Source organism: Squalius cephalus, assembly GCF_949319135.1.
Source record: "Squalius cephalus genome assembly, chromosome: 19".
In the NCBI taxonomy this organism is placed as follows: domain Eukaryota; kingdom Metazoa; phylum Chordata; class Actinopteri; order Cypriniformes; family Leuciscidae; genus Squalius; species Squalius cephalus.
The window spans coordinates 425,001-441,868 of NC_137140.1; the positions used below are offsets into that span (position 1 = coordinate 425,001).

Below are 16,868 nucleotides of genomic sequence, written 5' to 3' on the forward strand. Positions count from 1 at the left end.
TTTTAAAATAGGGACATTAGTTTGGCTGTAATGCTCAGTCACATGAAAAATAGTAAAACCAACATGAAAAAGAATCATGATAAAATCGTGATTTTTTTTGAAAAAAAAAAAAATAAAAAAAATTTGATATTATTGCCATATCGCCCACCCCAGGTGTAAAAAAGTGCCTAGATGTGCTTAGATGCTAAAAATTTGTTATTTTTGATCATTATATCACACTACAATTAAACATAATGAAACATTAATTTGAATTGAAATTGTTTTATTAGCTTAGCTAATATTATTTATTAGCTTTTTCTAGAGATTTCATTGGTGAAAAATGACTTGAAATAATACTGAAAATAGGTTAAGATTAACCTATTAACCCCCCCCCCCCCCCCCCCCCCGTCGGAGAAGTCTCACTCCGAGTTAAACTGAAAAGTTGGCAACCCTGATAACAGAGAAGCCTCTGGAGGAGTGAGCCAGCTCTCAGATCATCAAGCATATCTCAGTCTGTGTTCTGATGAACGAGAGTCTGACGGCGGTGAACAACACGAGGGCGAGTGATTACTGACAGAGTTATTGGGTGAACTAACCCTGTAATTATACGTCCTCATACTCCCGGACACTTCTGTTTACTGCCGGCTAACTAGCACTAGCGCACACTAGCACGCTAAATCTGACTTCCCATTTCCGTGATGATGTTAGCAGGAAGCACGAGTGAAAGCAGAGGTAGTCTCATATCGACAGCGTTTCACAAGCTCAGAACAGAACCTGTACAGCGAACATTAAACACTCTAGTCTTTCTTTCCCTCTGCTCAGAGATGCTTTACAAATCACTTCAGTTCAGCTTTTACTCTCCCATACACTCCTCTGCAAAGCATGCTGGGAACTAGAAATCCCAGTCCATTTTCAGCAAGGCTTTAATAATAACAACAGAATTATTAATGCCGTTCCAGTGCAAACTAATTATTTAAACTTCAGTTTTACACATTTAAATGGATTGCATGAGATTAAATGAAGTTAGTTGTCAGCAGCTTGTGTTACGGCTCATGTTTGGTCAAAATCTTAAGCTGAGTAATTCTGCAGAACCGGCACTTTTCAAACTCGAGGCTTTATATGTGAGGGAGATGTTAGTGAATCTGACTCTCCTGAGCCTGTGCTTCTGCCTCCAGCATTCAGACATGAGCTTCAAACTCTAGACCAAGCGCTCTGTCCACAGCAACTACACACGCACACACGTACACACTCACACACTCACTCACACGCACGCACGCACGCACGCACGCACACACACACATGCACACACTCACACACGCACGCACACACACACGCACGCACACACACGCACACACTCACACGCACGCACGCACGCACACACTCACACGCACGCACACGCACGCACACACGCACGCACGCACGCACGCACACGCACGCACACACGCACGCACGCACACACACGCACGCGCACACGCACGCACGCACGCACACACACGCACACACTCACACACGCACACACTCACACACTCACACGCACACACACGCACGCACGCACACACTCACACACGCACACACTCACACGCACGCACACACTCACACGCACGCACACACTCACACACGCACACACACGCACGCACAAACACGCACACACTCACACGCACGCACACACTCACACACGCACACACACGCACGCACAAACACGCACACACTCACACGCACGCACGCACGCACACGCACGCACACACTCACACGCACGCACACACACACACACACACACACACACACACACACACACACACACACACAGTCCAGTATAATGTACGGATCCTTTAGGCATTAAGTTATTTGGCTGGATTTCTTCTTCAAGATTAGCATGTTGCTCAATTTGAACGTTTTCTCAATCCAATATAGCAAACAGTCTAAAAATACATATTTCACATAGTCTGCAGTGATTGTAATCAAAACTATTTTTCTGAACAAAATGAATGTTCACAGTTGATTTGAAATGATCAACATTCCCGTGTTTCTTTAATGCCTGCAATGCTTCCAGACTGATGTGAATATTTCCCTGTGGATATTTTCCCGTTATGATGCAATAGCATTTTCTACTCTCGCATCTTATTTTTCCATGAATATGTTCACTTGCTTTTTTATGTAGTTTAGTTCTTAGTCCCAGAACATGCAGTGTGTAATGTGAATGCAATCTTAAATCAAGTATGCATTTCCTAAAGCTCAATATATCTTTTAAAGTCCAAGGGAGAATTTCACAAGACGTGCCTGAATATTTCATTACAGAAACTATGGATGGCATCGTAAAAAAAAAAAAAAAAAAAAAAAAGGAAAAGAAAAAATAGAACAACCAAGAAGCTGTAACTTAGCAACTGCTTTCAGCCTCCATAATGAGGGGATTGTGTAGGATGAACTTAAAAAATATCTAAATAGTAAAAATATTCTCGTTTCTTATATGTCAGTCCTGCTAATTAATGTATGACAACTGAACAACAATATCCTGTTTTTTAAATAATATTTTTTCTTTTGCTTAGTCCTTAACCACACAAGAGAATAAATCTGCTGCAAAATTTAAAGAACACTTTGAGCAAATTTGTAAGAGCTCTCTTCAAAATAGGGTTACATAATAGATGTGAACATCTCTTAAAACCCAACACAGGCACTTCAGCAAACCGGCCTGGAAAAGCTGCCGGACCACGTGACTTATTCCGATGCCTATCTGAGCTATACTTACCGTACTGTACACCACATGATAGTGCTGAAGTACAGTAATTCAGAGAAAAACGGTTTGTAATCTTTAAGGGAGAGTCAGCCAATCGTTGATCTGTGGTCTGATCATCATCTGTGTTCAGTCTGATGTCCGTGACATTAAAGGGACATATCATGAAAATGTGAAATTCTCCATGCGTAAGTGCTGTAATCGGTGCTTCTGCCGACCCAGAAAACGTGCAAATTAGCTAAAATCTCCCGGAATCTAGAGCGAGCGAGCGAGAAACCCTAACCCTAACCCTAACCCTAACCCTAACCCTAACCCTAACCACTAGAGCACAGGGTGAGGGAGCGAGAGACCTTGCGTGTGTGTGCTAGTGTGCCTCATTTTTTGAGATATCAACCTAAAATGTGGAACACAACTTGTTCAGATATTTTGCTTTAATTTTCTTGCAGTTATAGAGTAAAATATATTTTGTAATATATATATTTTATATAAAATATAAAAAATTATATTTTTAAATGTGTACATTTTAATTTGTATAACTTATATAACTTATATAACTTCTTTTCTGTTTCACTTTCATAATTTATTTCACTTCAACTATAATGTGGCAAATGTCTTCTTTAAAACAAGACCAACCATAGGTCTATATTCCAAAGCATTCTTGAATTACAACCGTTTAAGTTTCGATAGTGATTTTCATGTTTATGTCATTTGCCAGGTTAAGTGTTCATATATCTCTGAAAATATGCGATTTAAAAAGCCCATTTCGAGTCTTGACTCAATTTCGACCAAATACATAACGGTAGCAAACTGTTACTGCGGTTATGGGATAGCTTACATTAACGTTACAGCACCTGCTATCGTTAGCTCACTTTAACGTTAATAAAACCCTTTTCTACTTTACCTCTCTGGATCTTTGGGGAATCTATGAAATGCTAGTTGATTGGTTGCACACTGTAGTTGTTGCAGTTGATGGCAGAACACTGTTTTCTTTGTTTCCAATTATTTCCAGACATAACGTTAATGCTGTATACGGTAGTTGTGGTCAGTCCAAAATGGCGACAGCGCGACAGCAGCGCCATCTAGCGATTGTTGTCAAAACTGCAACGGAGTTTCGCCTCTTGGTACTTCTATACTCTTTGATCTTATTATAATATTACCGGTGTTAAAGACTCCGCCATCTTCTGAACGGAGGCGGAGCTAAAGCTCATTTGCATTTAAAAGGGACACACACAAAAACGGCACGTTTTTGCTCACATCCAAAAAGGGGCAAATTTGACAAGCTATAATAAATGATCTGGTATTTTGAGCTGAAATTTCACAGACACATTCTGGGGACACCATAGATTTATATTACATCTTGTGAAAAGGGGCATAATGTCACCTTTAAGGCGCAGAGGAGCGATTCAGCTAGACTGTCCTGAACACATATAATCCAGGGCAGGGCGCATGTATTCCTTCAGTCTGTCACACAACCTTTCATGCTTCGAGTGTCTTCATATGACTGCTGTTTTCCAGGACTGGCAAAAAGTCTGCAGGAACTGAAATCAATGAACGTGTGCAGGAGTGAGAGATAGGATTCAGACTGCTAAAGGAAATCTATTCAGTGCTGTTTGCAGATTTTGTTCAGCACTTTCCGCACACAGATGAAATAAATCCATGCAATGTTCTATTCATTTAAAAAGGCTTTGCAACTATATCAAATGGCGCGTAATAAGAGCTGATGAATAGGTGTGGCAATGTGTGTAGGGAGGAAATTAAGACCCATAGAGAGAGAGAGAGAGTGTGTGTGTTTGATGCAGGAGCGGTCGAGAGACTGTAGGCGGACCGTCAGTGAGTGTGTGAGTGTGTTCGGGACAGGAGACTGACTGCCACACACACTCCACACACCCGACTGAAGCAGAGAGTCACGGTAAGTGCTGAGGAAGGATGACTGCACTCATTATATAACCGCATAAAAGCGATGAAAACCAGTAATATACGTGTTGGTACATTTGGAACGCGAATTTATTGTTTATATATTTTTATCGAGATTTTTAGCTTATGTAAGGAAATTATAAAAAATCAATGTGTAGGCTATATCTATATATATCTATAGAAGCATTTCAAAGAAAAAAAATCCTCAATCGAAGTCAACATAAAATAGCTTTTAATGCATTCGATTGTTTTCCATGTAAAGTGATATTATTGTCCCTATAGTTTGTCTATGATGCATCGAATGCACATGCAACTGTAAATCAGGCACATCGTTTGCTATATCAGACCGATATATTGCCATATATACAGTTTAAAAAATCGGGAAACAGAATGTACCACAAGAAATGCGATGATAGATAAAATATTACCCATGAGTAAAAAACAACAACAACAACAACATGGCTAATAGAAAGAAATCTGGCAATGATGCGAGTGAGCTCGTTGATACATTTGTCAGAGTTAGTGTCTAATCATTTAATTAGCTAACAATTAAGTTCGTCTCTACTTCTTCCACAGCGAGATGGATAGTGACGTGTAAAGGCTGGTTTGACTGGAGCTCGTCGGAGATCCACCAGTGACGCCCAGTGACTCCCAGTGACTGACTAAACCAGGATGAGGGGAGGATATCTCTGTGAATGAATGGCGCCTTTCATCGGAATCTGCACATCATCAGGCATGCGGACCGCAGAGGATCAACGCGCCTGAAGCCGAAGCCACCGCGAGCGTTCCCGACGCGCCGCGCCATGGGGATTCGACACTTTCTGCTGCTGCTCATTTATCTGGACCCGCTCAACGTGTTCTGCACCCTGACTGCCAAACGACCCAAACCTGCGCCCAAAAGAACGAAACCGAAGGAACTGAACGGAACCACCGTCGCGACGCCCGCGTCCACGCAGCGCGTCACCCAGCCGCGCGCGCACGAGACCTGCCTCGGGTACTACGACGTGAGCGGCCAGTTAGACGTAGAGTTCGAGTGCAATAACACCGATCACCGGTACTGTTGCGGGTCCTGCTACCTGCGCTTCTGCTGCCAGTTCAAAGGCAACCGGTTAGACCAGAGAACATGCAAGAATTACCACAAGCCCGACTGGGTGAAAACTGTAACCCCCTCACCTGTCCCAACAGGTGATACCTACGACCCCAGCATGGACCAGACCAACACCGCGGTCTACATCACCTGTGGGGTCATCGCTTTTATTATAGTCCTTGGGGTTTCCACTAAAGTCGCTTATGACAAAGCAACCCAACCTCCTCAGGAAATGAACATTCACAGGTGAGCAGCGCACCTTCAGTCCACACTAAAGAAACTTTAAAACTAGTTCTCTGACATCATAACAAGATGCTCATATTCTGGATAGAAGAGATCTGGCCATCTGCAGTCTCTCTGTTGTTCCTCCTTGTAGAGCGTCACACACTCTAACAGGGCTGTGTGTGTGTGTGAGCAAAATTGCAATAGGAGTTGTAATATGCAGCAGTCGCTCTAGAGCCAAGCAGACAGGCTTCGGTTAGTGTTAGAGTGAGAGGGTTTAGGGTTTGCAGCAGACGCTTCAGGAGTGTGTGTCCACGGCATCATCGAGGAGGGCTTCAGAACATTTGAATTGCAAAGTTTTGGATTTTTTAGATGTGAATGTAAAATAAATTTCCTTAATTAATCATAATGTCTATTATCTCACATCTGTTTTGTTGGTCCTTTTTTTGCATTGCTGCAAAACCACCTTTATTTCTGAGAGTGTAGAATAATGTGATACTATAATGCAGAAATGCAACGTTTCTTCCTCCATCCCATGTGAACGGCTGGGTGGAACGCAGAGCTTTCGATTCACATTACATGGTCACAGGTGAACGTAAAAAATGTTATTTAGTCGGACGTCTTACTCTTGCTTTGAAAAGGTTATCTGCTAAAAACTGGCCTGTATTATATAGTCTACACTGGAGCGCACAAATAAACAAGCAAACAAACAAACAGAAAATGTATGTAATATGAACGTGTGCTGTTGACTCCTCTGTCAGTTCAGCCACTGCAGGGAAACTAATGCGAAAATAATTGAATTTCTCAGGTAACGGTAAACATGAACAGAGCGAACGAGTTCAGATCCTCTGGGCTTCCAGTATTACCCGGTGCAAGACTGAGACGAGGCTCACTGATGATTAACACTTATTTATAGACCTTTCTTTCTTTCTTTCTCTACAAATCCAGTCAGATTAGAGTAGAGTATCTGGAGGAGATCTTTCACCTGAACGCTGTTCGCTGATGTATTTCTCCGATTCTCCACAGAGCCCTTGCAGATATACTTAGACAACAAGGACCGATTCCTATATCTCAGTACGACTGTGAGAACTTTGCTGCGATGAACAGCTCCTCCAAAGACGACACGCCACAGCGAACGGGCTCCAAAAACCACTACACCCCCGTCCACAGCTCCAAATCCAATCACGGTGAGCGGCCTGATGCCAATCTAACGTCTATGCCGGCTTCTCCAGGGTTGTTGTGCTTGGTCACTTTAATGAAACACTTGACTGATTTACCTGAGCTCTGTTCCAAAAGCTAGTGATCCTAACCATCACACAACCTCAAGTCAAGTCAGCTTTATTTCTATAGCGAGTGTTTTTCAAAGCAGCTTTACAGAGATAACAGGAAAATAATGCAACAAAGATTGTGTCTAGAAGAAAATAGCGTCACAGTCCAGCTTAAGTAAGTTCAGTGATGGATCATTTCTGTCGTAAAAAAGTTATTAATTTAGTTCATTTATATGTATGTAAACCGTGATTCAGTTCAGTTCAGTTCTCTTATAATGGTGTCAATACAGGAGATCAATATTATTGTTGGATATTAAATGTCCCCAAGTGGACGATTTGGAACAATCAACATAATCATTAAAACACATAGAAGAACAAATAACAGTCTGATTTAATTACACTTAATGGTTTTTAATAGACAGTTTTTAGCATGAACTTGTATTTTTTATTATTTGTAAAGCATTTCTCGTCTCATCTGCCATCTTGAATTTTTTTTCTTTCTTGAATGCATATACTCTGGGATTGCAGTCCGAGTATTTTGCCAGAGTGAGACATCAGAGTTGGCATCTTAACTAAACAAGCTACGTTTGGAAGAGTGTTAGCATCTGCACCTCCTATGATGCCTTAAAAGCCGTCTCTGTGGGACACTGGATAGGGCTTGGACAAGCTTCAGTCACAGTTAATGTGAGCATGTGTATCAGGGGCTCGTGTTGGACTGCGTATGTTTCAGACCGTGTGCCAGACGCCTCCCAGCAAGCAATAGCCGCCATTTCACCGTCTCGGTTCACTATAGACCCGGTATAGTCCGGCTGTGAGTGACACACTTCTAGTCAAAATAACCTTGAATTTGGTTACATGTCATTTTTGCCAAAATAACTTGTGTATTATATTCCATCATGTAAGCAAAGTAAACAGTGATTACAAGGTGTTTGGTTTCATTTCTTCACTCATTTCATTGCACTCATTAATTTCACTTCTTCACTCATTGTTATGTAATTGAGGACTAGTCTATTCTTGGGCTCTGGGTTAGACGTCTATTACATTTTCACTGACAGCCCAAATTTTGCCTTGTGTTTGGACAGCTATTAGACATCTTTTAAACGCAAAATCGCTTGCTGGGCTGTCAGTCAGATGGGTTATATATCATGTTGGTCTCATTGCAGCATGTGTTCTTGTCATGTGATCCGCATGTTAACTCCGACATGCCATATTTACATGGGAGTCCATTCCGGATGAGCCGTTCAGATCCGCACCCACTCTGCCGTGTTGGGATTGAAGGCTGTGCTGAATTTCATTATGTTCAAGGTCACGGAGGGACTTTGTTGGACGTTCTCATGAGTTATGATCACACAAATGGCAGCTTTGACTTAAGGGAGATAAATGTCACTCATATGGCAACAACCACAAACTGAAGGAGATTTATGTTGAACACCAATCTCTCTAGCAGATCTATAGCTCCTGAAACCCCTTATAAAGCACTTTAAGGGAGACTTATACTGCGAATTTTCCTTATCCTCATTACAAAGTGACCTTGAAGTGCAGGATGACGTAAATAAGAGCACTTGACCCCTGACCTGGGATCAGGGTCGATATGGCAGCGGAGGTCATGAAACGCTCGAGATCTTCTGGCTCTTTTCTCCATTCATCAGCTGTTGCAATACGAGTTTGACAGCATTTGTGGCATGATGATGATGATGATGATGATGATGATGATGATGACGACCACAAAAGCAAAAAATATTTTTTCCCCCAAATGTTGGGTTACAGTGAGGCCAATTTTGGAGGATTTAATCACAAAAATGTGATGCTTATAATGATAAAACAGCACTTGCATCTTTCTTCTGTTAAAGAGTGTGTATTATTTGAGCTGTAAAGTTGTTCTCATCAGTTTCACGGTCGTTTTGGGGTTTTAGTCGTTATGTTGTCATGGCAGTGAAGGTATAATTGGAATTATATGTTACACAAGGATAATAAGCTTCTTCTGTTTATGATGTGGCTATACTAATGAAACAGAGTTTATATTTTGACCCATGCACTTCTATCGTAAGTGGCTCAGTGTTAGACAGATTTGTGCTTTTTCAGAATTATTCTTTGTTTTTACACTAAATTCCATTTGTGGTAATTAGCACTATTCCAGAAGCTGATGTTGAGCTGAGCTTGAATGAAACCCTTCACCTGTACGCAGCTGTGTGTGGGGCCGGTCCCGGGTCGATGTTAAGGGCCAGTGTTTGCCAGTGTTTTCCTCAGAGAGCGGGCCGGTCCCGGGTCGATGTTAAGGGCCAGTGTTTGCCAGTGTTTTCCTCAGAGAGCGGGCCGGTCCCGGGTCGATGTTAAGGGCCAGTGTTTGCCAGTGTTTTCCTCAGTGAGCGGGCCGGTCTCGGGTCGATGTTAAGGGCCAGTGTTTGCCAGTGTTTTCCTCAGAGAACGGGCCGGTCCCGGGTCAATGTTAAGGGCCAGTGTTTTCCTCAGAGAACGGGCCGGTCCCGGGTCGATGTTAAGGGCCAGTGTTTGCCAGTGTTTTCCTCAGAGAGCGGGCCGGTCCCGGGTCGATGTTAAGGGCCAGTGTTTGCCAGTGTTTTCCTCAGAGAGCGGGCCGGTCCCGGGTCGATGTTAAGGGCCAGTGTTTGCCAGTGTTTTCCTCAGAGAACGGGCCGGTCTCGGGTCGATGTTAAGGGCCAGTGTTTGCCAGTGTTTTCCTCAGAGAACGGGCCGGTCCCGGGTCGATGTTAAGGGCCAGTGTTTGCCAGTGTTTTCCTCAGAGAACGGGCCGGTCCCGGGTCAATGTTAAGGGCCAGTGTTTTCCTCAGAGAACGGGCCGGTCCCGGGTCGATGTTAAGGGCCAGTGTTTGCCAGTGTTTTCCTCAGAGAACGGGCCGGTCCCGGGTCGATGTTAAGGGCCAGTGTTTGCCAGTGTTTTCCTCAGAGAACGGGCCGGTCCCGGGTCAATGTTAAGGGCCAGTGTTTTCCTCAGAGAACGGGCCAGTCCCGGGTCGATGTTAAGGGCCAGTGTTTTCCTCAGAGAACGGGCCGGTCCCGGGTCGATGTTAAGGGCCAGTGTTTGCCAGTGTTTTCCTCAGAGAGCGGGCCGGTCCCGGGTCGATGTTAAGGGCCAGTGTTTGCCAGTGTTTTCCTCAGAGAACGGGCCGGTCTCGGGTCGATGTTAAGGGCCAGTGTTTGCCAGTGTTTTCCTCAGAGAACGGGCCGGTCTCGGGTCGATGTTAAGGGCCAGTGTTTGCCAGTGTTTTCCTCAGAGAACGGGCCGGTCCCGGGTCAATGTTAAGGGCCAGTGTTTTCCTCAGAGAACGGGCCGGTCCCGGGTCGATGTTAAGGGCCAGTGTTTGCCAGTGTTTTCCTCAGAGAACGGGCCGGTCCCGGGTCGATGTTAAGGGCCAGTGTTTGCCAGTGTTTTCCTCAGAGAACGGGCCGGTCCCGGGTCGATGTTAAGGGCCAGTGTTTGCCAGTGTTTTCCTCAGAGAACGGGCCGGTCCCGGGTCGATGTTAAGGGCCAGTGTTTGCCAGTGTTTTCCTCAGAGAACGGGCCGGTCCTGGGTCAATGTTAAGGGCCAGTGTTTTCCTCAGTGAGCGGGCCGGTCCCGGGTCGATGTTAAGGGCCAGTGTTTTCCTCAGAGAACAAGCCGGTCCCGGGTCAATGTTAAGGGCCAGTGTTTTCCTCAGAGAACGGGCCGGTCCCGGGTCAATGTTAAGGGCCAGTGTTTTCCTCAGAGAACGGGCCGGTCCCGGGTCGATGTTAAGGGCCAGTGTTTGCCAGTGTTTTCCTCAGAGAACGGGCCGGTCCCGGGTCGATGTTAAGGGCCAGTGTTTGCCAGTGTTTTCCTCAGAGAGCGGGCCGGTCCCGGGTCGATGTTAAGGGCCAGTGTTTGCCAGTGTTTTCCTCAGAGAACGGGCCGGTCCCGGGTCGATGTTAAGGGCCAGTGTTTGCCAGTGTTTTCCTCAGAGAACGGGCCGGTCCCGGGTCAATGTTAAGGGCCAGTGTTTTCCTCAGTGAGCGGGCCGGTCCCGGGTCGATGTTAAGGGCCAGTGTTTGCCAGTGTTTTCCTCAGAGAGCGGGCCGGTCCCGGGTCAATGTTAAGGGCCAGTGTTTGCCAGTGTTTTCCTCAGAGAGCGGGCCGGTCCCGGGTCAATGTTAAGGGCCAGTGTTTTCCTCAGAGAGCGGGCCGGTCCCGGGTCGATGTTAAGGGCCAGTGTTTGCCAGTGTTTTCCTCAGAGAGCGGGCCGGTCCCGGGTCGATGTTAAGGGCCAGTGTTTGCCAGTGTTTTCCTCAGAGAACGGGCCGGTCCCGAGTCAATGTTAAGGGCCAGTGTTTTCCTCAGAGAGCGGGCCGGTCCCGGGTCGATGTTAAGGGCCAGTGTTTGCCAGTGTTTTCCTCAGAGAGCGGGCCGGTCCCGGGTCAATGTTAAGGGCCAGTGTTTTCCTCAGAGAGCGGGCCGGTCCCGGGTCAATGTTAAGGGCCAGTGTTTGCCAGTGTTTTCCTCAGAGAGCGGGCCGGTCCCGGGTCGATGTTAAGGGCCAGTGTTTGCCAGTGTTTTCCTCAGAGAACGGGCCGGTCCCGAGTCAATGTTAAGGGCCAGTGTTTTCCTCAGAGAGCGGGCCGGTCCCGGGTCGATGTTAAGGGCCAGTGTTTGCCAGTGTTTTCCTCAGAGAGCGGGCCGGTCCCGGGTCAATGTTAAGGGCCAGTGTTTGCCAGTGTTTTCCTCAGAGAGCGGGCCGGTCCCGGGTCAATGTTAAGGGCCAGTGTTTTCCTCAGAGAGCGGGCCGGTCCCGGGTCGATGTTAAGGGCCAGTGTTTGCCAGTGTTTTCCTCAGAGAGCGGGCCGGTCCCGGGTCGATGTTAAGGGCCAGTGTTTGCCAGTGTTTTCCTCAGAGAACGGGCCGGTCCCGAGTCAATGTTAAGGGCCAGTGTTTTCCTCAGAGAGCGGGCCGGTCCCGGGTCAATGTTAAGGGCCAGTGTTTTCCTCAGAGAACGGGCCGGTCCCGGGTCGATGTTAAGGGCCAGTGTTTGCCAGTGTTTTCCTCAGAGAACGGGCCGGTCCCGAGTCAATGTTAAGGGCCAGTGTTTTCCTCAGAGAGCGGGCCGGTCCCGGGTCGATGTTAAGGGCCAGTGTTTGCCAGTGTTTTCCTCAGAGAACGGGCCGGTCCCGGGTCAATGTTAAGGGCCAGTGTTTGCCAGTGTTTTCCTCAGAGAGCGGGCCGGTCCCGGGTCAATGTTAAGGGCCAGTGTTTTCCTCAGAGAGCGGGCCGGTCCCGGGTCGATGTTAAGGGCCAGTGTTTGCCAGTGTTTTCCTCAGAGAGCGGGCCGGTCCCGGGTCGATGTTAAGGGCCAGTGTTTGCCAGTGTTTTCCTCAGAGAACGGGCCGGTCCCGGGTCGATGTTAAGGGCCAGTGTTTGCCAGTGTTTTCCTCAGAGAACGGGCCGGTCCCGGGTCGATGTTAAGGGCCAGTGTTTGCCAGTGTTTTCCTCAGAGAACGGGCCGGTCCCGGGTCGATGTTAAGGGCCAGTGTTTGCCAGTGTTTTCCTCAGAGAACGGGCCGGTCCCGGGTCGATGTTAAGGGCCAGTGTTTGCCAGTGTTTTCCTCAGAGAGCGGGCCGGTCCCGGGTCGATGTTAAGGGCCAGTGTTTGCCAGTGTTTTCCTCAGAGAACGGGCCGGTCCCGGGTCGATGTTAAGGGCCAGTGTTTGCCAGTGTTTTCCTCAGTGAGCGGGCCGGTCCCGGGTCGATGTTAAGGGCCGGTGTTTGCTAGTGTTTTCCTCAGAGAACGGGCCGGTCCCGGGTCAATGTTAAGGGCCAGTGTTTTCCTCAGAGAACGGGCCGGTCCCGGGTCGATGTTAAGGGCCAGTGTTTGCCAGTGTTTTCCTCAGAGAACGGGCCGGTCCCGGGTCAATGTTAAGGGCCAGTGTTTGCCAGTGTTTTCCTCAGAGAGCGGGCCGGTCCCGGGTCAATGTTAAGGGCCAGTGTTTTCCTCAGAGAGCGGGCCGGTCCCGGGTCAATGTTAAGGGCCAGTGTTTGCCAGTGTTTTCCTCAGAGAACGGGCCGGTCCCGGGTCGATGTTAAGGGCCAGTGACGGCCTCCACATTAGCGTGTGTAATTGCAGTGCTGTGAACTGAATCAACTCACAGAGAAAACGCATGTTCACACGCACTGATGCACAAGAGAGTTCACTGCAGGAAAAGACTTTCGTCCAAAATGATGTTTACGACATGATCTTGGTTTTCATGCTATGAAACACAACTGGACTCTCTTTATCGAATCATACAGAATATTGTTTTAAAATGGCAGCCGTGACGAAGTGTAAAAAATGCTTTGCTTATACTGTAGATGGATTCACACTGAATCTCAAGTGACTAAAGAATGATTTGACTGTGAGAAACATGAATGCATAATATATTAGATTAGAAATATCCCTGAACAAATAATAACACAGCCTTTCTCCCAAATTAAGCGATGAAAGAAAGAAAGAAAGAAAGAAAGAAAGAAAGAAAGAAAGAAAGAACGAAGCGCAGTGAATGCGTTTCTGTAGGCGTTTGTGTGTATTTACTCAAATATTGCTTTAAGAGATCAGCATTGCATGCATAAAATTTGTCTGGCTTATTAAACTATAATGTAATTAGTTTAATTAAGATGTGGAGCGCCAATGGGCAATTCCATAATGATACAGCTCTACACATTTTTGAACTTATAGCCTCTTCATCGCTACACTTAGCAATTAATATCAAAGTTGGACGGGCCATAAAGTGTGAGTGTATTTCTCCCTGTGGTTTGCAAGGCCTCAGCATCATCCTCACACACAGACAGTGTTCCTCCTCGTACACACGCGGGTCAAAGCGCAGCTTCAAGGACTCTCACTAATGGTTTCCGGCTCTGAAACCATTTTCATTTAAACTGCATCTCAGATTCTCTGAGCACTTTTGGGGATTTCCTTAGGGGTGCAAAATAACTGCCTGTTAATTTCAGCTTCATAGTCAGTAACGGCAGCGCATAATGAATTCTCGGCAAGGCGGCTCACCTGAGCAAGAGATGCTCGGGGTTCTTGGGGTTTCGAGTGAGAGAATTTTATCGTGGCTTTATTGTGTTCTGTACCTCCTGCCTCATGTTGAGTAATTTGATTCAGAGGACTGTGTCAGATCTCACTCTTACCTCAGTGTTGTGTTCAGGGGTGTAGCACAACATCCCGGGCCCTATGCACAGGCAGTCCTGATGTTCCTCAGGGAAAACAGGATGAAATAATCTGGCCTCTGTACACATGAATCTGGAGGCCTAGATGTTTTAGGGTAATAACTATTAACTGTAATGCTTAGAGTAGCCTAATAATTGGTCATATGTGCATATGTCCACACACATTTCAAACCTCCTTTCCCAACATTCTCTAGCCTACTTTACTGTGGTTACTAATTTAAGCCCACCAGCAACTATAGTTGCCGCAGTGTATAGTCATTTTCCTTTTGTAAGTATTTTTCTTGATGTTATCCATGTTTTATGCCCCAATGACATGCAAGCAAACAACCAAATAAAGGATTTCAAGAAAAATAAAAAAATAGGTATTCACTTCCTTCCTGTCACATGAGGCTGTTAACTTCCTATCCCTAATTCCAGGAAGCATGGCAAACCCTCCCAAAGAAAGGTCATTGTCATGTTACTAATAAGTATTTTTTGTTGGCATATACATATATATATATATATACATAATCATTTAGGTCCCTTGAATCATCCAAACAAAACAAATCTTACAAGAGATCTATAGTTTTTTGTATACAAAAGTCCAAATGGCAACTATAGTTGCCGGTGGGCAAATGCCTTGTGAGTACATATCTCAGAGACCCCAGGCAACGAAATGTAATTTTGTAACAAAATAATTGTTTAGGGTTTTTACTCAGTTTACTAATGTTTTTACTTCACATTTGGACATTTTTACTCCACAAAATGTATATAAATAAATTGAAATATTTTTTTGACAAAATAAAAAATAAAACAGTTTTTTATGTAAAATTCACCTTATAAAAGACCCACATTTCTAAATTTCATTCATGGTTTAGTGTAAGATTTTTTGACCATATTTTGGAAAATGCAGTTTTGAAAGTAAAAAAATCAATCACTTTAACCAGTAGATGGCTGCAGAGCTCTAAAAGTACTAAAAGTTTAAAACTAAAAGACATCTTTTCACAGGTTTTTCCAGTTAGATTCATATCTACATATTATGAAATCACAATTATAACAATAAAAGTTACTTTTTGTCAAAGTTTAGCAGTTTTTGTACTGAAAAAAATCAGTTTTTAGTAATTATGAAAAAATCATAATTGCCAATTATTGCTAATTTTAGATATTATAGCCTATTAATTTAAAATTAAACATGTTTCAAATTAGGCTATTAAAATGGTGTGTTGTATGCAAACAGGATAGTTAGTGTACAGTTTATTTATTTAGCCTTTACCTCAGATTACATTTATAACCAAATTATCATCTGAAAGTGTATCTTCTGCTCTTTCAGTGGGTTGTCTCAGGTCATTTTTAGCACTAACGATCGTGGAGATATTCAAGCAGCGCTCCTCCAGATGCTCAACTAACTAACATAAACAAAATGTGTGCAGATGGACTAAACCATTTGGCACATTAGCAAGGGGTGGGACCGTGAGACCTTAGATAGTCTTTACTTTTTTGTATACAAAATGTAGTCAGTCAATCAACCAAGTTATTCAGCCAATACACTAACTTTACATTTCATCTGACATTCATTATGAAATGTATTTATTCATGAAAATATCCAGGTAAAATAAAATATATTCCAGACTTTTCAAGGGCCCTCTCTCCCCTTGGGGCCCTGGTAATCAGTACTGGTTTTACCCCGAGGCCGACGCCCCTGGTTGTGTTGTTGTTTTCTGTTTGTCCAACTGTTCCTAGTGATCCGAAGCAAAAGCGTCTTTGAACATGCTGGCTCTCAGTATGAGAATCTGACAGACTCTGTAAACAACATTTTAACTCGGTGTTTCCTACAGCTCAACCTTTTGATTCTTCAGCCTTGTTCTTCCTGTTGTGCTTCTCGTTTAGCTATGAAAAGCACACCTTATTGACTTTAAATAGTGGTGGATTTATTGGATAGATTAATGAATGGGGTCATGACATGAGAAATCAAATTTGCTTTGATCTTTTGATATATACTGTACGAGGACTTTGTACCATTAAAATATCCTGCAAGTTTCAGAGCTTAAAAGAAATACTCCTCTTAATTAAAATTCTGTCATCATTTACTCTCCCTAAAGTTGTTTCAAACCTGTATGAGTTTCTTTCTTCTGCTGAACACAAAAGAAGATATTTTGAAGAATGTCGATAACCAGAGTATTTATTTTCCTACTATGGAAGTCAATGGGGTCCATCCACTGTCTGGTTACCGACGCTCTTCAACATATCTTCTTTTGTGTTCATCAGAAGAAAGAAATTCATACAGGTTTGAAACAACTTTAGGGAGAGTAAATGATGACAGAATGTACATTTTGAATTACTATTCCTTTAAAACATCCTCCTTATTATAAAACAAGTAATAAAAACTCAGTGAGTGTTTTAGCGCAATTTTCTGACGTCATGGGATCACAACACTAAGAGATAGTAAATGTTTTTATGTTTTTTTTTTTTTTTTTTTGTGTGTGCGTTCCCGAGATTAGACC

At 44.4% G+C, this 16,868-nt stretch overlaps 1 protein-coding gene across 7 annotated transcripts in view; it reads left to right on the top strand.

Moving 5' to 3' along the window:
* The first annotated feature begins 4,518 nt into the window (after positions 1-4,518).
* The window catches only part of LOC307147512 (shisa family member 6), an 83,020-nt gene continuing 70,670 nt past the window's right edge, over positions 4,519-16,868 (top strand). For all 7 annotated transcript variants that reach the window (XM_079852264.1, XM_079852265.1, XM_079852268.1 and 4 more), the window contains exons 1-3: positions 4,519-4,616; positions 5,198-5,954; positions 6,957-7,117. In XM_079852264.1, the coding sequence (XP_079708390.1) occupies positions 5,317-5,954; positions 6,957-7,117 (799 nt within the window). In that variant the 5' untranslated portion in view covers positions 4,519-4,616; positions 5,198-5,316. The remainder of the gene's footprint in view (positions 4,617-5,197; positions 5,955-6,956; positions 7,118-16,868) is intronic.